The sequence below is a fragment of the Haliotis rubra genome, unplaced genomic scaffold (genome assembly GCF_003918875.1).
Source record: "Haliotis rubra isolate DU_JTF1 unplaced genomic scaffold, ASM391887v1 Scf703, whole genome shotgun sequence".
Taxonomy (NCBI): domain Eukaryota; kingdom Metazoa; phylum Mollusca; class Gastropoda; order Lepetellida; family Haliotidae; genus Haliotis; species Haliotis rubra.
In genome coordinates, this window is record NW_025767417.1 from 112,961 (window position 1) to 136,303 (window position 23,343).

General features: G+C 38.8%; 1 protein-coding gene across 4 annotated transcripts in view; it reads left to right on the forward strand.

Moving 5' to 3' along the window:
* The window catches only part of LOC124258945 (vacuolar protein sorting-associated protein 52 homolog), a 37,833-nt gene that overhangs the window by 1,050 nt on the left and 13,440 nt on the right, over positions 1-23,343 (forward strand). For 2 of the 4 annotated variants that reach the window (XM_046693007.1, XM_046693008.1), the window contains exons 2-11: positions 55-130; positions 2,325-2,377; positions 3,849-3,924; positions 4,754-4,821; positions 5,885-5,998; positions 8,184-8,245; positions 8,445-8,595; positions 9,049-9,149; positions 12,843-12,975; positions 14,857-14,871. In XM_046693007.1, the coding sequence (XP_046548963.1) occupies positions 55-130; positions 2,325-2,377; positions 3,849-3,924; positions 4,754-4,821; positions 5,885-5,998; positions 8,184-8,245; positions 8,445-8,595; positions 9,049-9,149; positions 12,843-12,975; positions 14,857-14,871 (849 nt within the window). The remainder of the gene's footprint in view (positions 1-54; positions 131-2,324; positions 2,378-3,848; positions 3,925-4,753; positions 4,822-5,884; positions 5,999-8,183; positions 8,246-8,444; positions 8,596-9,048; positions 9,150-12,842; positions 12,976-14,856; positions 14,872-23,343) is intronic. The other 2 variants (XM_046693009.1, XM_046693010.1) reach the window with 1 other exon arrangement.

Here is a 23,343-nt window from a genome sequence, read left to right on the forward strand (position 1 = left end):
TTCATGTCAAACTCACACAATGTTGCATCATTGTAATCATATCATGTGTTACAGGGCATTGAAGAAGTGCATCTCAATCTGGGAGAACTGGACTTGACATCAAATGAGTTTCTCCTGGATGAAGTTGATGGTGAGACAATTTGGGATTTTCTGATGTGGGGTTTCTCAAGTTGTTGAATACACTTTATAACTGAATTGAATCTGTCTGTTGGGTACAACAATCCTGATACATGTATAACCTGTACAAAGACCTGTGTTTGACACCACACCGATGACTACAAAAAATAAGTTTGACATTCACCTGGTCCAAGCAGTCTTCTACAACAAATGGACAATATAAAAGATGGACCTTCTGAGCTAAACCAGAAAATGTGCACTGTTAGAAGGCAGAGACACTACCTTGCTGTCAGAATACAGTATTGTATATTGTATAGCAGTTGGTATTATAAGACAAGGGAGGTAACTTCAGGCTCTGTATCAACATAAATTAACCCAAATAAGAATTACTGAAACCTGTTGTCATAGTGATTACGGCAGTGTGCAAAATAGTTTCCAAATTTTGCTAGCCAGCCGGGCTAGCTATGCCTGAAAGTTACTAGCCCACAAAATACTTCACTAGTCCGGGAAATTTGAATGTAGACACAGGTTTGATTATTTAGCTGCTAATATTTATATCAGGCCATAATCTTGCATGATTTAAAAGTGTGTTATAACTTAACAAGTGAGAGAGAGAGTGATATATTTACAAAATGACCCCATGGAAATTTACTAGCCAATCGGGCCAGTGACTGTGGAGATTTACTGGCCCGGATGGATTTCTACTAGCCACGGGCTAGTGGGCCAGTGGCTATTTCGCACGCTGGGTTATAGTTTGATGAACAACTACCAGGGTCACTAGGAAGCCCATAGTGCGAATGTGTAAAAGGGGAAGTGTACCCCCCAAAAATCACATTTTTTCACAGTGAAAAGAGACTGCTCTATTGAAATGTTATGCCATTATGAGGCCTTTGTTTTCCAAGCTAAACAAGTCAGAGTTACCCCCCTTAGATTATGAAGTTGTTGGTGCAAGTTGATTTAGACTTCTCTCATGTCAAGTCACAAAGCAAAACATGGCCATTGTGAAATTAATTGTGTGGAGAAATATGGAAACAAATATGAATGATGCATTATAAATGAAACTGTAAGCAGCAGGAAAATACACCATGTGTATTTTCATTCATAAACCTCACCTCAATGTAATACCAAATATGTAATACAATGGTGACGGTTGTATCACATTACTATCGGTAAGCGAATGTCACAAAATGGCATTGCCACTGACAGAATTATGCTGGATATTGATTCAGTGATCATATTTGCATAAATGTGGCATTTAGTAATAATCAAAACATGTTATATTCTATAACAAATGAGGAAGTGTATGCAATGATTTTAGAACATGATGTACTGTGTGAAATATTATCTGAACTTTGTTTTGTTTACGTTTCAAACAAATGCTTTTTGTTTTCATGCTTGATTTATTTCGCTTGACTTCACAGAGATGCTTGGCATTGGTGACGAAGACCATTTGTCAGTTTGTTAAATGTATGAGGATTTCAAGGATTCATGTAAGGAAGCTGATTTTGAATTATATGTGATGTAACTGGCGTAACGTAATCGACGTGCAGCATGATTTTTTTTACACTCTGTAATATGGCTGAAAGTTCTCTTCAGAGTTTTTGTATTTTCCAAAACTTTCTCCTCAGTGATTCAAGGGTCATCCATGATGTTTCTGAATGATCATCAATGATTTAATGAAAAAAAAAAAAATACGCATAATTACTACAATGCTTCTGTGAATTCAATTTTCCGAGTAAATTTTCGATCTTTAGATTTCAAAGTGTATAAGGTCTTATGACACATTCATTTATCAATTGTCACCAATGACAGCATATTGCAAGGAACATAAGCCATAAGTGTTTGTTTTGGAAGCAGAACTCTTGGTAAATGTGCCAAATATGAATCAATACAGTGCATAAGATAACTTAGTTACTTGTGATATCAGTACTCTTTTGGCTAGGACACTACAAAAAGAATATACATTTTATGTTGAAAAGTATGAGACAAAAAGGTTTATGTTTGTGTAAATTACACCTTTTAAGGAGGTGTATTAACATGGAGTCATTGTTTTACCTATTAAACGGTCTATTTTAATTTCATAGCAGAATCTTGATTGTAATATGTATATTGTTTTTAGCAATCACAGTATTGTTGCGATAGTTTCAACAGTTGCCTGCCATACTGACCCCCAGATCCCCAGTAATGTGGTGTTTGTTGTGTTTCAGTACACATCCAGCAGAACCTGGAGGACGACATTGTAAAAGAAGCCCTTAAGACTGTAAGTAATTATTGGAGAATAACCAACAAGCTGTGAGGTGTAGCAGACTTTATGACCCTGTGAATGAATAGTGTAAGCCTTAACCTCTTTGAAAGAAGGGGCGATGGGGTAGCCTTGTGGTTTTAAAGGTCACATGCAACGTGAAACACAACTTTGCAGATTCTGATACCTTCGCATGGACTTACCAAACAAAGCGCCAAAATGCAAATTCAACTTATAAAGTTGAAAAATAACGCCGATGAAAAAAAACGCCGCTAAATCGAGTTCAAACGCTTTCACTAATTTTCCCCAGACTTTTCTGGGGAATAATGGTTTCAACAGCTGGCTGCGCCATAGCACGGCGCAGTGAAATAGGTTCGCGAACTTGGAAGCGGGCTGTCTGGTGAATACCGTGAAGGCTTTGGTGTGAGCTATTTTCATAATGTTTTGTTGATATCTCACAGGCGCGAGCTTTTATATGTTATGACAGTAAATAAACTGTTTATATAATTTCATTTGTCTATTTCACCACACGCTCTTCTTACCGAGTCACTTTCTCAGTTCGATACTTAAAAGCAATGTCATTATTTAGCTGCTGACACAATTTCTAACTGTGATATAGATATGTCGCTGTCACAGACAAAACTCAATGTCTTGTTTTATTGACACCTGTGTGTCTGCCTGCCTGTCTGCTAATGACAATATTCAATACACAACTGCATCACTGACCACATGCAATTTGAACTTAACACCAATCAGGCTATACACCATAAACAAAACGCATTGATTTATGGCCCGAAGTTCGGGTCTCTGTCACATTATGTAATTACACAGACAGGCAGGTGTGATACTTGAACACATGACATGTTATGATGTCTGTTGATTGCAAAATGTTATACACAAAAAATGAGCATGTATTTACAAAACCCAACATCTCTATATATACACACACAATGAGCCGTGAAGGCGGCATCTGCTAATGAACCAGCCGCTACACTTGAGTGCACACCCACCCGCTTCTGACTGGGTTCGTATCCCGCTGCTTCGCTTCGAGGGAGGTAAAACCCAACAAAAACACAAAATATTGCACTTTTGATTTTGCGATTATAACGCTTATAATTTTGTTTATTTGTTTTTTCATAATCAGCAATGCATATTATATGTCATGAAGAAGTGATAATTGTGTTTTAATTATGTTTGATTTTTGGTTGCATGTGACCTTTAATTCTGGTGTCCTGCCGTGATATTGTTGGAATATTGCTCTTTGAAAGAAACTCTCATATGATTTAAATTTTGTAAATAAAGTTTTTAAAACATTGCAGCCGGGTTTAGCAAACAAGGTTAAAAAAGAATGGTTATGTGTTTGTCTGTTTGTCTGTAGCTCACTTTGTCTGTCTTGTCTGCTCTGAATTTTACAGCTTCTTGTCCTTTAATCAAAATTATAACCTTACTACATGATAAAGGAGGTTTCTTATCTGATGTTTTGTTTCAGGGTGTGGACCTTCGTCAGTATTCCAAGCAGATTGAGAAGGAGTTGCTGGATGTAGAGAATGCCTCCATACAAGACTGTATCCTTCTGACAGATCTCAGGCCACCTTTGTTCTAAGCATTTGTAATAGCCATGTCAATTATTTACTGCAATATTGAAGGCAAGCACCCATTCACCCACAGGCATGGGTTGTCTATACACATGTGAGTGGGTGAGTTTAGTTTTACGCCGCTTTTAGCAATATTCCAGCAATATCATGGCGGTGGATACCAGAATGAGCTTCACACATTGTACCCATGTGGGGAATCAAACCCGTGTCTTCAGCATAATGAGCAAACGCTTTAACCATGATGCTACCCCACCACCCGGTATACACATGTGAGAACAGGTGCCCTTGTAGGCAGGATCACATTCGCTTACAGACTTGATCATGGCGGTCTACAGACTTGATCATGGATCAGATTAACACCTAAGACAGGGCTCCAGATAACATGATGAGAGCTTGGATGAGTGACTGTGTTCAGATTAACACCACAACAGTTTCTTGGTCTTCAGTTCTGCGTTTGTAAATGACAACGTACACCACACATGTACCTGCTAGTTTTGTGGTTTCACCGTAGGCAAGTGAATTTGCCGGAAATTGCCTTTGTTCATCCAGCAGTGAATGGGTACCCAGTGGGATAAGATATATGACTATTAACATTCTAGCACCTCACAGGTGGCTTTGGTGAACCAAGGTACTATTGTTTGGGCTTTGTGCATAATAGTCCTTAGCACCACTGACCATCGTTGAGGTTGATGTGTTCTTTAAATGTATCATAAATAAATAAATAACATTGTCATGATGATAATGATGATGGTTGTAGAACTGTGTCATAGGTTCAGATGTTGTCCTTGACCTTGGTTAGATATCAAGGAGAGTCAGAATATTGCCAGCCTACACAAACAGATAGCAGCATGTGATACCATTCTGGAGGTGAGTTGGAGCGCCATTCCTGAACGTTGACTTGAATGCTGTTGCAGATAGTTTGTAGAATGACTGACAGAGTTACTTGCCCTTGAACAGTATTTCAGTGAGTAAACAAATGAATTCAACACCAATAAATCAAGTGCTAGCATGACCTTGAGAAAGTATTTTTTGTTTATAAATTATTTCAGGATTATAAATGAAACTAAATCAATAAAATAGTACCATTTATGCTGAAACATGCCTACATTTCCAGCAGTAGATGCACTCAGTATTCTGTTTACATTCGTTTACACTTCAGTGATTTTGCATCCAATAAATCCCTCTGGTAATGACACATACAAAATTTCAATGAGGTCCAGTCTGGGACAGTGAGTGTGTTTAGTTTTGTGCCGCTTTTAGCAATATTCCAGCAATACCACGGCAGAGGACACCAGAAATGGGCTTCACACACTGTACCCATGTGGGGAATCAAACCCGGGTCTTCGGCGTGACCAGCAAACACTTTAACCACTAGGCTACCCCGTCGCCCCTAACAGTATTTCAATTATAACACATTTTGTTAGCTTGATGTGGGAGGAAAGTCTGCAGTGATAAATGTCTTGGATGTTTTACACTTGGAGTTAGTGAGTGGATCACTTGGTCCTTGTGTAAGTGAGTGAGTGAGTGACAGAGCTTGTGAGTGAGTGAGTGAGTTAGTGGTTGTTTCAGTCAGTGATTGAATCACAAGGATGTTTGAGTGAGTGAGTGAGCCAGTGACAGAGCATGTGAGTGGGTGTTTCAGTCAGTGATTGAATCACAAGGATGTTTGAGTGAGTGAGTGAGTGAGTTATTGAGCCAGTGACAGAGCATGTGAGTGGGTGTTTCAGTCAGTGATTGAATCACAAGGATGTTTGAGTGAGTGAGTGAGTGTATGCTGCATTGACCAATACATCAAGTATATCCCTGCATGAACACATAGGACACAGTGTAGAGACATTAATGATTTTGGTACGACCAAGCATCACACACGTTGGTGAACCCTGAACTCTGGCAGACTCTGTGTTTGACTCTGTCACTGTTTGTGTTACAGAGGATGGAGATGATGCTGAATGGTTTCCAGGGCGACCTGAGCAGCATCAGCAATGAGATTCAGACTCTGCAGGACCAGTCCATTACCATGAATGTCAAACTGAAGAACAGACAGGTCAGTTTGTCATTATAAAGGTCAGGGACAATAGACATAAACACTGGCTGATGGTTAACAATTTTTTCAATGTACAGAAGAGCCTGGTTCTGGGAGGGCTCCACCCTCAACACTTGGCATCAGGAATGTCACTTAGTTTGTCTTGATGTTTGACATACCACTTAGATTTGTCTTGGAATCTGGCATACCACTTAGTTTGTCTTGGCATCTGGCATACCACTCAGTTTGTCTTGACATCTGGCATACTACTAAGTTTGTCTTGGCATCTGGCATACCACTTAGTTTGTCTTGACATCTGGCATACCACTTAGTTTGTCTTGACATCTGGCATACCACTCAGTTTGTCTTGGAATCTGGCATACTACTTAGTTTGTCTTGGCATCTGGCATACCACTTAGTTTGTCTTGACATTTGGCATACCACTTAGTTTGTCTTGGCATCTGCCATACCACTCAGTTTGTCTTGGCATCTGGCATACTACTTGGTTTGTCTTGACATCTGGCATACCACATAGTTTGTCTTGGAATCTGGCATACCACTTAGTTTGTCTTGGCATCTGGCATACCACTTGGTTTGTCTTGACATCTGGCATACCACTTAGTTTGTCTTGACATCTGGCATACCACTTAGTTTGTCTTGGAATCTGGCATACCACTTAGTTTGTCTTGGCATCTGGCATACAACTTGGTTTGTCTTGGCATCTGGCATACCGCTTGGTTTGTCTTGATCTGGCTTGATATCTTGCATACCACTTAGTTTGTCTTGGCATCTGGCATACCACTTAGTTTGTCTTGACATCTGGCATACCACATAGTTTGTCTTGACATCTGGCATACCACTTAGTTTGTCTTGACATCTGGCATACCACTCAGTTTGTCTTGACATCTGGCATACCACCAGTTTGTCTTGATTTCTGGCATACCACTTAGTTTGTCTTGGAATCTGGCATACTACTTAGTTTGTCTTGGCATCTGGCATACCACTTAGTTTGTCTTGACATCTGGCATACCACATAGTTTGTCTTGGCATCTGGCATACCACATAGTTTGCCTTGACATCTGGCATACCACTTAGTTTGTCTTGGAATCTGGCATACTACTTAGTTTGTCTTGGCATCTGGCATACCACTTGGTTTGTCTTGACATCTGGCATACCACTTAGTTTGTCTTGACATCTGGCATACCACTTAGTTTGCCTTGACATCTGGCATACCACTTAGTTTGTCTTGGAATCTGGCATACTACTTAGTTTGTCTTGACATCTGGCATACCACTTAGTTTGTCTTGACATCTGGCATTCCGCTTAGTTTGTCTTGACATCTGGCATACCACTTAGTTTGTCTTGGCATCTGGCATACCACCTTGGTTTGTCTTGGCATCTGGCATACCACTTAGTTTGTCTTGACATCTGGCATACCACTTAGTTTGTCTTGACATCTGGCATACCACTTGGTTTGTCTTGACATCTGGCATACCACATAGTTTGTCTTGACATCTGGCATACCACTTAGTTTGTCTTGACATCTGGCATACCGCTTGGTTTGTCTTGGCATCTGGCATACCACTTGGTTTGTCTTGACATCTGGCATACCACATAGTTTGTCTTGACATCTGGCATACCACTTAGTTTGTCTTGACATCTGGCATACCGCATAGTTTGTCTTGACATCTGGCATACCGCTTAGTTTGTCTTGGCATCTGGCATACCGCTTGGTTTGTCTTGACATCTGGCATACCACTTGGTTTGTCTTGACATGCATACCACTCTTGGCATCTGGCATACCACTTAGTTTGTCTTGGCATCTGGCATACCACTTGGTTTGTCTTGACATCTGGCATACCACATAGTTTGTCTTGACATCTGGCATACCACTTAGTTTGTCTTGACATCTGGCATACCACTTGGTTTGTCTTGACATCTGGCATACCACCTAGTTTGTCTTGGATTTCTGGCATACCACTTAGTTTGTCTTGACATCTGGCATACCACTTAATTTGGCATCCATACCAATTTTTGAGTTATATCAGTGTCCATAACCAGGATGAATATATTTCACATAGAATTCATGACCATGTGTGCACATGAATTTAAAATATTATGTTTCTTCTCTCTGCCAGATAATTATTTTTTGGACAAATTTCCTGACCTTTTCTTGTGTGAAAGATGGGAATGTCATCTGTTTCAGGCAATCCGAGGAGAACTGAGTCAGTTTGTGGATGAAATGGTGATCCCTGAAAGTATGATCACGTAAGTATTTCGACAATATTGACATACAGTAGATACTGTTAATCTTATGGTCTTTTGTTTAATTGCTCGGTTTACTGTTCTTGTTTTGTTTACTTCAAGAATGTCAATAGCTGGAATATTGCTGAGTGCTGTGATAAACAACAAGCAAACTTGTTTACATTTCCAGAAGTGCTGATGTGTCCATGTTTATGTTGTTCAGGCACATATTAGATACATCAGTAACAGAGCGGGAATTTTTAGAACAGCTCCATGAACTCAACCACAAGATCAACTTTGTCAAAGAACAGAGCTTCAGAGAGGCACGGTCCTGTCAGGATGTGAAAGATATACTGGAAAAACTTAAAATAAAGGTTAGTAGGTCCCAGCACCTCATGCTTGTCTTGCCCTGTGTGATATCAGGTCAGAATAGCTGACCAGTATCACATTCTTGTCATAGGTCACACTCACAAGCTGGCCTGGCTTTGATTCTCTCATTTACCATGATCTTCAAGTCACTATAGTATGTCGTGACGTGAGTGAGTGAGAGAGTGAGTTAGTTTAGTTTTATGCCGCAATCAGCAAAATTCCAGCTATATGGCGGCGGTCAGTAAATAATCGAGTCTGGACCAGACAATCCAGTGATCAACAGCTTGAGCATCGATCCATGCAAATGTCTTGTGTCTTATGTAGGATGTAGTTGTAGCTGACTAGTGTCAACAAAACCGTCTGATGCTTCTCATCAATACATGATACAGAATGATTGGCTATTGTTTTACTGACCTTGTTTTAACCAATAATATTTTTTAATTCTTCTTTTTCAACAGGCAATAGCAAAAATCAGAGAATTTCTCCTCCAAAAGATCTACTCCCTCCGAAAAGCGATGGCAAACTATCAGATCCCACAGAATACCATGTTAAAATTTAGGTAAGTTGAACCAGGATGCAGAGAAACGCTACAATGTGTGCTCAGCTTTCAAGCGTAACATGCTTTTAAGCTGCACTGGCTGAGTGGGTTAGATCGCTGACTTTGTGTGCTGGAAATTGGGTTCTTGGGTGTTGGTTCAAATCCTCTATGGGACTGAAGCTGAGAAAAGTACTAGAATCTGTACTTTACTGAGAAAGTGTAATCCCAAACATATATTACATTTGACCACTTTTAAAGGGCCACTGATCCAGAGCGATTAATGTTTCCAGTCAACAGTCTAATTAGGAAACCGAGCTGCAAACTGGCGAGCCCCTGCTCCCTCGACCGTGACGGACAGGGGGACTGGGCTACTGTCCACCTTGGCAGAATTTCTTCAACCTAAACAGTGGGACCGTGATTAGGAAGGGAGGATGCCCATTGGTCCATGCCCATCAGATGCCATTATTTGAAAATATCCCTGGTAGTTCTTGTCTGATTGCAGTAAAGCATCCTAGCAGTGTAGGCTTTTTCAGATTTTCAAATACTTTGATGGTATAGTGACTGATCCAATTTGATCCTATTGCTGTGTTTTTACCTCGATATTTAATCATGTAAAAATAACAACATTATGCCATCTTTTCAAGTTTTTCAACATAAACTGTTTGAATATTATATGTTAACAAAGTGTTCGTCAATAATTAGTTGTAATATCAATGCTTCCTACATGTTCTGGTCGTCATTCCATGATTTATTCTGCTAAAACTATTTGATTTTTCATCATGTATACTGGAATATCATTGTTATTTGTTTGTATAAAATGTTGAAAAATGCAACAAAATAAAAAACTAAAAAAAAACTATAAAAAAAAATATGATGTCTATTACCTATGCTAAGATATCAAAAATACACATTTGATGTATTTGAATCCGTAAACTAAACAACCCCACTTTGCCTTTGCTAAAAAAAATCTGAAATTTTAAGTAGGTACACAGGTATATACAGTTTTTAACTAAGTACACAGCAAATACTTACATGTATTTCCAAGGAGAATAGAAAATGCTGTAGATTATGCCTGGTATTTCTTATGCAACAATGAAGTTTCGTTCGTATCCTCAAAACAGAGTCAGCCCATAAGTTTTTTTCAGGCAATCAAACGTGCATGCAATACAGTGATTACTACTCTCTTGCTGTAACCCTTGTTTGGTGGTAAACCTACACATGTTATTTGTCATCATTCACTTGATGATCAGTTAATGAATTTATAACAGGTATAATTAGCGGTAACACCACTCAGATTACCCGACAAAGGTTCCCATTTGGCATTTCTTGTGTCTAGAGTAAATACTCATCATTATAAATTGACGTGTGATGTGGCAAATGTATTACATCTTATGTAATATGCGCATGGAAGTATAGCAAGAGGAATTATTAGCTGAGTTACAAAACAAACATCGATCAAAGGATTAACCAATAACACGCTGATTGATTAATTGCTTTTATCCTGCACAGCGGATTTGTCAAAGGGTAGTGTTTATGTATGTAGATTTACTAATCTATACTGAATACACCCTGTCGTAAAGTTTCTTTGTAAAATAACGCCCTTCCTCCAAAGGATTAACCACCAATACATTGATTGATTGCTCATTATTGGCTAACTAAATTTCCTTTTTTAATCAGTTAGTTGCCAGGTGGGTTATCTTGGGTGACCAATGGGACTATATACCAATGTGAAAAACCTGAAATGATAGACCACTTTTTTCGCATATTAAACTGTTAAAAGACACATGACATGGAACAGGATTCTTTGTCAGCTGCAGATGAATGGCATATCATTACTTTATGTGGATATTGATGGATACATTCCCCGAACAAGGTAATAACCTGATATTGCTGCTATAACTTTAGTCTGTTTTAATATAAATATTTGCATTTTGTTTTTATTCATTTGTTATAGCATTCAACAGAATCATTATTTCTGCGTGAAATGTAATGAGACAGACAACATACACTAGGTCGCACTTAGGGCGTGTGTGTGAATGATTTCATGCGTTGGCAATCAATCAAATATGATTCAGTCGTTATAAATCAATAAAATATCTAGATATTACAGTCATGTTATAAATTCACTAAGTATGTGAAATATGATTCACGTTAGCAATCAAATAAAATATCTAGATATTACAGTCATGTTATAAATAAATTCAGATCGTGTCCAGATATTACAGTCATGTTATAAATTAAGTTTCAAAATGCATACAAATATGATAATAAACTAATTAGGATCAAAAGATCTAGATATTACATTGACTTCATATATTTCAGTCCAAACCATGTTTTATACTTCAGAATGTGGCAATTTTCATTCGTTATCATAATAATGAAGATGGAAATGTTATCAAATATGATAAGTTAATTAGGATCATAAGAAAGATTTCTTCTTTGTTGATCAGTCTATACTTATACTATCAAGTTTCTTCTCTTGCATGAGGGTTATACTATCAAGCAGAGATAACAAACCAGTCAAGAATTCTGGGATATCATCTGGGTACTCACGGGAGAAAAACAATAACAAAAGCAACAACCAGTCCATGGAAATTGCTCTGGATCAGTGGCCCTTTAAATGGCATTGTGTATTCATAACATGCTTTGAGCAGTGTTCACGAATAGCGTCTGACCCTCTGACAAATCCGGTCCAATGGAAGTCTACAACCCGCTCGCCCCAGGCTGTTTATTAATCTTATGTTTTTAAATAATTTCAATGCCAATTTAAGAAATGTTAAATCTGAAATGTGTGTTTTATTTTATTCTGTGGATCCTATGAATGTTCAATGGGTCAGACAGACATTTGAAAGTTACAGAACCCAATGTCTTGTTACTTTGAAACACCATTCATGAACACTGTTTGAGCTCAAGGTTTTGTTAGCAATCAATGTGCAGTTACTTTACAAAGCCACACACTTGGAGTAGATGTTCCGAATGTAGGGCCAATGTTCTACTGGATTTACTGTACTGAAGTAGGAGGTGCACATCATTAGTTTATGAAATTAAATGCATTAAAGAATTATAGTTAACTGATTTAGTGGTGTGCCTGGGGATTAGCTGAGTGGATGAAGCAGTGGCTTGTCACGTCAGAGACACACGTTTGATATTCCACATGGGTAGATTTCTGGTATGGCTCACTGTGATATTGTTTGAATATTTGCTAAGGCCAGACCAATTTTATTTCTTGTTTTATGGCTTTTTGTCCTCAGAAAACCTAAAGGATGTAGGGGAAAATAAATAAAATAAAATCACCAGTCAAAGTTATATTCCTTCTAAATATTCAAAGTATTTTACTTTTGGCAATTTATGAAGTGTATATGGGGAAAAAAACAACCTAAAAAAATTTTCTTGTAAGTTTATATTTTTGGCCAATAAACACATTAGGATTATATTTTTTGAGCAGGGAAAGTTAATTTTTTTTTTTTTTCTTATTCTTATAAAAATACGACAGGCAGATCCATAAAACAAGAAATAAAATTGGTCTGGCCTAAAGGTGTAAAACTATATTCACTCACATGCTTATGACATGCTCAGGAATAACTGTAGAAAACATTCAACACACTGATCAGTGAGACTGAAGGCCCATATAATGGGCACAGTCAATTCCACACATGACTAACCAGTTTGAACATATTTTTCAATTGATGATATATTTATTGTTTTTATTGCCAGGTTCTTTAATGAGTTTTTAATGGCTAATGAGCGCCACATTGCCAAGGAAATACGTGACGAATACATTGACACAATGAGCAAAATATACTACTCCTACTTCAAAGGGTATTCCAGCAGACTGATGAAACTACAGGTAAGTAGTCTTGACGACAATAGCATCCCCGTCATGTTTCAGCTATGCTCAACTGCTTTATAATTCAAAAGTAAGCTCCAAGGCAAAAGGAAATTGTGATCATTTAAATGTATCTATCAGGGATTTATCTCGTGTTCCTTACAGTCCCCGGGCTGGTGGGGTAGCCTAGTGGTTAATGTGTTCGCTTGTCACACCGAAGACCCGGGTTTTCGATTCCCCACATGGGTACAATGTGTGAAGCCCATTTTCAGATGCTGGAATATTGCTAAAAGCGGCATAAAACTAAACTCACTCACTCACCCTTACAGTCCCACTAGAGAGCGTGTGTGTAACAAGTGTCATTTCCTTACAGTTTAATTCGTAGAACCTGATGGGGACCATTTTCTTCCATTCATCAATACACTTTACAGCTGTAATTGAATTGAAATTTGAGTTGAAATCAATCTATGACAACAAATAACATGCTCACAGTTACTTTAACCTGGAGTTTATTTTTTCTGATACGTCCTGTGCTTGTGGCTCCTTTAACACAATGCTTGTCGTAAACGGCGACTACTATCCGGGTCTGTAAGGCATTGTGTCGGAAGCATATGAATACTGGACTGGGGGCTAGTGTAGAAGCCTTTGACAATCACTGGTTTGTCTGGTTGTCTTGTTTTACAGGATGCTTTGATAGAGCTGCGATCATGCTGAATAAAGGCACTCACATTGTATTTTTACACACAAAAATTGAAGATTCCGACTATTGAATTGCATTTCCTTTCGTATCAGTAGACCGCATACATATGCTCCATGTTACATTTGATTTACATCAGTGCATTGCTTCAGATTGCTGGGGAAACAGATCATTGTCCTTTGAAATAACATATACATGACCTGCTGTTTAGCACTATATGTACTCCTGCAGTAATTTCTTTGTCTTGTCCACTTCAATCCCCTTCCTCACTTGTATAATATATCAATCTGAAGCTCTGTGATTGGTTGACAGTAGCGTATTCATCCCATCGATTGGGTGACATTAATGATGTGATTTCGTCTGTTGAAAGTGTACATCAAACTCTGTCTAATTTCTGTTTTGCATCCATGCTTCATTCCGTTCATCATCAATACTTCATAGACTTGTACACTATCGTCCTCCATCACTGAGAGGTGCAGAATGCTGCTTCCTGGTGTAGTGCTAGATTTAGTTACGGCTGTCAAGGGATGCTTGTGAATGTTCTGATCAATGAATGCTCTGATTGCATCAGCACCAGCTGTGTTCCTCTCTTGACAGTGTGTAGTATAGACCTCTGTCTTGCAAGCACCTGCTCTACACTCTGCTTCAGTGGTAGAGTACAGCTAGTTGTGTTTTGATTAATTCACACAGAAGGGTTCAATTGGCCACTTCCACAGCTACACAGACACGCTGACTGATGAAGACACTTTATGTATTTAGTAAAGGGATCTGACAGGTAGAAAAAAATCCACTTGAGTACCCATGTTTCAAAAACTCACCACACAAACAACATTTCCTTTTTTTCTCAGCATCCCTAAATACCTCTTTTAACACCAGCCAACTGGAAGCTTTTACTGCCATGTGACTGAGGTCACAGAGACTCTGGGATGATAATGAAACCTACGTTTTTCAAGGAAAATATCAGCTTGTGATACTGTTTCTTTTCCGAGGCAGCAAAATAGCCTAGAGAAGAGACCATTAGAGTTATCTCCCTTGGACCAGTAATTGAATTGTGACATAGTTCATCTGAACCTAATTTGCACCAAATACCCATCAGGGCCTTAAGGTGATGGGGGAAATTTATATATACAAGTCTATGAAGTATACATGATGTGTGCCCTTTCATCTGTGTACTAATGTCATCGCCCTCTCATTTCATCTTTCAGCCCATCCAATTAATGGTAAAGTTAAGCTTGGCATCGTCAGTGTTTTAACTCTGTGTGTTGTAGTCAGATGTAGATTGTGTTTGTATTTGTGGTCATCATAATTCATGACATATCTACAGTCAATTATGATTAATTATAGCCGTTCTCTTAAAATACTCACCCATTTAACGGTAAAGACTCTCACCTAATACATGTGTAATACAGTCCACGAAACAGACCTTAATGATGAGCCTCTGTGCTTCAGAGTGCAACAGTGAGTAGGTAAAACAGACCCGTTACCCCATTTGTAGACAATCTGAGTCTTGTGAACTGGACCCAGGTGCTTAGCCCAGCGTTCGATTTTATGCTTTAGTCACTGGTGTGCCTTGTCCAGGACTAGGCAAACCGTAAGAGGCTGCCAGCTTGACTCATGGGCCAGGTCTGCTGACGTGGTTGATATTGTGTCCATGTACCCCGTTGACATGGATCATTGTTCATAATGTCAACCACTGGTTTCCAGGTCCATGCCTGTCTTAATAGGCGACCAACTGGATCAGGAGATCAGGCCCACTGGCATCGTTGATAGCGTGACGTTGTTCCCTGTCGTCCAGGATCAATGTTCATAATATCGACCACTGGTTTCCAGGTCCATGCCTGTCTTAATAGGCGACCAACTGGATCAGGAGATCAGGCCCACTGGCATTGTTGATGGGGTGACGTTGTTCCCTGTTGGCAAGGATCATTGTCGATCACAGGATTGTCTGGTCCAGACTTGATTTATTATAGCCTGACACGTGTGGCTGGAATATTGCTGAGTGTGGAGGTAGATATTCACTCACTGTTACTGTAATGCTCGTGTTTAGTCTGTAGATGCATGTCCTTATCTGTACAGCGCACAGATTCCCAGGCTGTTAGAAGCTCTATGTTGTAAACATTTGCTTGCCACAGATATCTATGTAAAATGTAACTGTGTCTAGAAATAGATTATCAGTATTTGTATCCACAAAGTCATCATAGGCAGAGTTTTGTGGTCATTTTGGGTTTTGGAAGGGTTCTGGCAGGAGAACCACTTTGCTGACTTCCATGAAAATGTCCAATAAGGTGTCAAAATCTGAATTTAAACAACACCCAACACCCAACCCAAAACCCAAAACCCAACACCCGCACCCAACACCCACACCCAACACCCACACCCAACACCCAACACCACACCCAACACCTGCACACAACACCCGCACGCAACACCCAACACCCAACACCACACCCAACACCAGACACATAACACCCAACACCCACATCCCAACACCCAACACCCACACAGCACGCAACACCCTACACCCAACACCACACCCAACACCAGACACATAACACCTAACACCCACATCCCACATTCCACATTCCACATTCCACATTCCACATCCCAACACCCAACACCCAACACCCACACCAACCCCTAAAAACATGTCTGATGGAGATATTTTAGCTAACTAAATGTCTAAAACTTTTAGACAAGGGTTGTGATCCACTAAGCGACAGTAACATTACGACCTATGGTATTTCTATACTTCATCATTGGCTTACGATTGACATAGTGCTGAGAACGTTTTCTGGATTGGGACCCTGCAACTACATATTGAGGATTTGTTGCATAGTGATTCATTCTGACACCCTGAAGATTTAGAATGCTGGGTGCAGGACACTACCAAATTGTTTAACTCAAACTATTCAGTAAAGTAATAAAGCATACAACTTTATGGATTGTTTGACAAATGATGATCAAACAATTGTATAGTTAAGTACACCCCCACTCAAGTTTTAGTTCATTTAAAGGAGAGCTACTGTACCTCAGGTACTCTGTATCTTATCTTGTAACAGACCTGTCAAGATCTGGGTTAGAACTGATCTTCAGTAACCCATGCTTGTCGTAAGAGGCAACGGGATCAGGGTTGCAGTCATAAATTGTAGTGTATTATTGTAGTCCAGCTGCTGTAACTTTGAAAACAACAAATGTCTTAACACTACTATGTCTTGTGACAATATACGTAGAGTTATGGGCCCGTTTAACATAGCTCTCAAAGTGCTACGACTGTCGTAAGTCAATGTTACAGTATAGGAAGTGTGAATGCTATGGGAAAAGTTAGGAGATCTTAGGAATACGAGAGCTTTGTGAAATGGGGCCATGACTACGGCAAGTCCTGTAATGGTCAGTCATAGCTATGATGACTTTGTGGAACAGGGGTGATCAGTATAACAGTATGATCATCCGTAGTGCATATTGGCTTGTCATGTATGTCAACAGCTGCAATAGTCTGGGAATCGTAACGCTAAAATGGTTGTGTTCTGCACGTAACATATTTCTGTTACCATGGTTACACTGTTTCTATGGCCAATATTTTTAGGGATGTCTGCTGCTATGTTCTTGTGTTCATTGCTTCACTCTCGTCTGTTGTGTAGCAGGTCGACTTTACGTTTTATTAGTGCAGCTGAAAAGTCCATTCATGATAGGTCGTAGTTTGTTTAAGGATGTGAGTAGCGTGCAACCTTCATTTATTACTCACCTGTTGAAAATATCACTATTTAAGAAATCTACAATGTTATTACACATTGTGTAATAGCATCGTGTGCTGCCGGAAATATTTGCACTTGGTCACATGACCAAAGTAATGTGATCAAAACAAAATGTCGGCTGTCATTTAAAACACATCTCCAAGGCGCAATATTCAACTGTTCTTTGCTCGGTTGCATTTAAATAAAAAAATAGTCATTTCAAGTCATTTGGTCCCTTTTTCATACCCCCTTGTTTATTTAAAAAAAAATTATTTATTGGACTAATGTTTACAATCATAAATGTATTGTATTGTGCTCGTTCTGTAAGTTGTATTCTGAGATATTATTTTGCTAATGTTGGGTGAGTAATAAATAAAATATTAAACGATGTCCCGTGTAATATCAATACCGTTCACTTACTTCATGAGTGCTAACCGTGATTACTTTCCCAATGCAGTTAGGTTTGGCTTCGACCTTGTATATAGCTTTCAATTCTTTGTAAATGGGTGTGTAAGTTAGATTATATTCTTTGGATTGGATAAAGCTTAGTACAGACCAACAGACATCCTTAAGTTGAAGTTACCACTGAGCAGGTTGTAGGTAGAGCTAACATGTTGGTGTTGGTGTGATGGTTATTGCACTGATACACTTCTAATGTCTAACATCCTTGAGAGCACTGATGACACAGTCATTGCAGGTGAAACAATTTGCTGTGCAGAGTTGCCTCCCTTAGGCATGCCAGAGACCTATGATTCTGGGGTCAAATCCTGGTTTGCCAGCACCATGTCCATGTTTGTGTGTTTTGTCAAAATAGTAAATCATAGTTCGTGAAAAAGTCTTCTACAAAGGCCTGGAATCTTGATTGAAGTGTAACTTAAATACAAATCAGACAATTATTTTAGTTTCTTGTAAGAAGGAAGGGTCAAAGGGGAGGAACAAAATGTATCTTTTTCCAGACATTTTAGCAAATGTATAATATGAGACAAAAGTCACTGTTTTTGGCAAACCAGTGAAGCTAAGAATTGTAGTCCCAAGCTTTGAGTTGTTGGATCAGTACACAAAGTATTACCAAAACAACTCTTCATATACATGTATACAGTGATACGAGTCTTATGAACACAATGGGGGCGGTGGGTGGTAGGTAGCCTAGTGGTTAAAGCATTTGCTCGTCACGCCAAAGACCCGGGTTCGATTCCCCACATGGGTACAGTGAGTGAAGCCCATTTCTGGTGTCCCCCCCCCCGCCGTGATATTGCTGGAATATTGCTAAAACGGCGTAAAATCATAGTCGCTCATTCACTATGAACACAATAGCCTTGACCTTGTGTGTACAATATCACCAGCTTTATGAGTATAGTAACTCCAGTCTAATGTATACAGTAACGTAGATAATGTCAGCTATATTTGAAATCATTTCTTTTGGTTAAACGCTTTCGGAATTGTAGATTTGTCATATCCATGTATAAATTTGAGATTTGTCATATCCATGGGGCGGTGGGGTATAAGTGGTTAAATGTGATCATCGAAGACCGGGTTCGAGCCATGAGTACAATATGTGAAGCCCATTTCTGGTGTCCCCATTGATATAGCTGGAATATTGCTAAAAGCGGCATAAAACTAAACTCACTACACTCACTTCATGTCTGTTTACCATGTTCCTTGTTGGGGTAAAGTGTTTTTGTGGTGCAGTCGTCTCCCTTAAAGTACCTGCATACGCCAACATCTGATTCTGTAGTAATGTATGTAGCGCCGTGAGCAGGCAATGTGCCTGGATATGAGCGCCATATAAGTGGACTATTACTATTTTTACTATTAATTGTCTACAACTGTTAGAACTAAAAACAGTACTTTTCTGTTATCTTGGTATTAATTTTTCAGTACAATACATAGTTTCTTTGAACAGCATTTAGAAGTGATATACATAAAGGCAAACATTTATGGATGTAAACTTCTTTATTTTGATAAATACATATTGGTAATGGTTATTTTGTTGTGAGACCCAGTAAGTGTAAAGATCTGATAATCCTGTGTATGGACTGTTTGTGTCAGGTGAAATGGCTATCATTGTACGTGTTGGTTCAGGACTGCTGTGACAGCTCTGGCTTCAGGTCTGGGTTTGTTTCTAATGGTGTGGGGCTTGTGGACTTTGTTTTGGCTTGAATTGTCCTTTAACTTTCTCTTTTGATAAACATAAAGAATCACACCACTACTACATCTCAAGTGATGTAATTATAATGGGATCATGTTCTGATATTTTATGTCTTTGTTGTATAATGAAAATAAAGTATCAAGCTCAATGCCAGTTAATGGACTGTCCGAGGATGTGACGATAACTGATCCATAATGCTGCTGTAGGACTTTATCTGGCTCGTGAATATCCTGGTTATAAATTATCTTCAGCAACACATGCTTGTCATAAGTGGAGACTACGGAGATCTATTGGTTGTGTTTACAGATTTGGTTGATGAATCTCATTGTACCCTACCCGTGAAGGTCAGGGTTAGAATATTAATCTTCAGTAACCATACTTGTCGTAAAAGGCGACTAACGGGATCAGGTGGTCAGGACTCACTGACTTGGTTGACACATGTCATCGGTTCCCAATTGCGTAGATCGATGCTCATGCTGTTGATCACTGGATTGTCTGGTCCAGACTTGATTATTTACAGACCACCATATAGCTGGCATATTGCTGAGTGCGGCGTAAAACTAAACTCACTCACTCACTCATACCCTGGTTGAGTTGATTGGTTCTTATAATGTTAATCACTGGATTGTCTGGTCCAGATTATTTCATTTACATCTGCCATATAGCTGTAATATTAATGAGTGTGCCACCCCACAACAAACAACCAACCAAACAGTTACATAATAACATTGCGGCAACAAGACTTTTTCCGTGATCATTAATCTACACATACTGTTGTGACAATAATGTCCTAGTTTGTCAACACAGACAACCAGGATTAATCTACACATACTGTTGTGACAATAATGTCCTAGTTTGTCAAAACAGACAACCAGGATTAATTAAGACAGTTGTGACAATAATGTCACAGCTGATTCAAGACAGACAACCAGGATTAATTTCTGGCTCTGTATATGAAACAAATACACACAGTAATCTTAATCCCTGCATATAAGACAATGCCTAGCAAAAACAAATTAGAATTGAAAATGTAAATAATCTTGTCTAGTGATGTTTAACTGTAAATTTGACGTCTCACCTAACAAAGTCGTCTTCTCTTGTTCGTTCATGTGAAGCGATATAATGTCGTTTTCTTACCACCAGAAAAAAATCATCATCATCATCATCATCATCATCATCATCATCATCATCATCATGGGTACAATGTGTGAAGCCCATTTCTGGTGTCCTCCACCGTGGTGTTGCTGGAATATTGCTAAAAGCGATGTAAAACCAAACTCATTCAGTCATCATTATCTTCATCACAATCATCATCATCATCACTGCCATCATCACCACCACCACCATCATCACTGACAAATAAGAGGATGGTAGTCTATTTTTAATGAGGGATTCACTAAATGAAATAGTGGTCAGCTATGGAGGACTTGCGGGGTAGAAAGTTCTGTGCTGAGGAGAGGGAGACAGGCTTAAATGTAGTGCAGGAAAATGTTCCATCATCCCAATAAACAGGACATTCAGTCCGTTTGAGACAAAATGATACCGATGAATTGCAATCTAACACAAAAACAAATAGACATAAAAGAATCAAACCAACGCACTCTGGGAAAAAACAACAGACCAATCTAGGGTTCTTCTTCATAATTTGTTTGAGCTGCTGAGATGCGAGATGCACATGCGTTAACGGGTTCTCAACACATTTTTGAGCTGGCGAGATGACACGTACCCCAGCTGCACAGGCAGTGCGCTGTATGTACTTCATAATTGCATACTTGGGTCACCCCCTGTCATTTTCATCCGTGAAGAAATCACAGATTTTGTAAATTATAGACTTTCATTTTCTCTCACTTTGTCAGTAATCACATGTCTCTAACGTCACTAATTAGGGCTTCAACGAGTCCATTTTTTGGGACTCGAGTACTCGAGGGGTGAGACTCGACTCGGACCTGAGTACTCGAAATTCATACCTTTCAAGCAAACGATCAATTGTCAAGATAGTTACCTAATCATTTTAAGAAGTGAAATCTCAGTCGATGTATAATATTTACTCTCATCTGCAGACTTGTAACAACTAATACCATACAGCCACACCGTGTGAGGAGTACACTATTTAATCTAGGTGTTAATAAAAACATTATCAGATGGCTTAAAGAATTCAGGGTACATAGAACTCAGTATGTCAGTGTCAATGGCTATCAATCTTCTTTTCTCTCAACCTCTACTGGAGATCCACATGGCTGTGTTCCTTCATCCGTACTCTTCGTTTTGTATACCAATGACTGTTACTTGTCAATATATGACTTGTTTACTGTGAAATTTGCAGATGACGCCACTGTTAATGGCCTAATTTCTGATTCTGAACATTATTATCGTCAAGGTATTGACAAAACCGTAATGACAGTTTTTTATCAAACCTTTATTCAAAGTGTGTTGACCTACAATTTTCTATGTTGGTATGGGGATCTGTCTCATCTTAACAAAAACAGACTTTTCAAAATTGTTAATACTGCTTGCAAAATTTCTGGAGTGTATTTCAAGTATAGTCAAAAAGCAGCTAAAATTAGATTTGATAGTTGACATATTTGATCTCACCATTTTGAACTACTTCCTTCTGGACGCTGCTGTAGATTACCTTCCCTCAAAACAGAGCGCGACAGTCTTTCATACCATCAAGTATTCGTGAATGCAACAATATTTTGAATCATCATCATGTGATTAGAACTAGAATTATTCAGCCTCTTTACCTATGTGGTTAATTGTATTATATCATGTCAGTTTTATTTATAAATAGCATTCTTTTTGAGCATGTAATTATTGTGTATATTTTTGTGAACTGTGTATATATTTATTTTGAGACAGTTTGGATGTATGAGAATTTCCTCCGGGATAATAAAGTTATATCTTTTTCTTAATATTAGACGTTAACGGCCGCTCATGCTTAGCACATGGCAGACAGTCCGTCAACGTCAATAATTCGAGTTATCTCCCCTTTTAGAGTCCTCGAGTCCTTGAAAATGGACTCGAGTCCAGCTACACCCGACTCGTCCTCAGTACTCGAGTACCCGTGGAAGCCCTATCACTAATGCACGTGCATCTCGCTTTTCACGCTGTTCCTTTAGTTGCCCATGGGCCCTTGTAACAAACTTGGAAAACGCACAAATAAATGAAGACCGTTTCTTAAACAACTTTTTTATTTTGTGACACAAATTATGCATTTTTTTCCTAGAGTTGGGCTGTTGTTTTTATTGCAGTCCGCGTTGGTTTGATTCTTTTATGTGTATTTGTTTTTGTGTTAGATTGCAATTCATAGGTATCATTTTGTCTCAAACGGACTGTAGCAGCTGTGACATCTAATACCATTGGTTTGTCTTCCAATCTCTTTAAGTCAGATTATATACTAGGATTTCATACCTTGCCATCTCAACTAAAGTACACTCTTGCCGCCAGTGAGCGTTATCCTAAGATGTACTAAATTGTGGGTACAAGATTGTGAGCAAACATATACATGGCCACACTTGTATAACTTCTTTGAGTGTCATTTTTAGAAGTAGGAGAGTCAGGTAAGGACAAACTTTATGGATAAACAACTTTTATATCCCGGTGATGCAATAGTCTATATATATCCTGCACACCTGCTGTATATTTAAAGGGCAATGGTTAGCAGTATCACAGTTATCACACAATTTGAAATTCAAATAGCACAAGACAGCAAGGGACAGTTGAACTTGCTCAGTGGGAGTGCACTGAAATAGAACTGTTCTCAAACTCAGAAATCTCAGTCTTTCACACTTAACTAAATAATAATTCAGTAA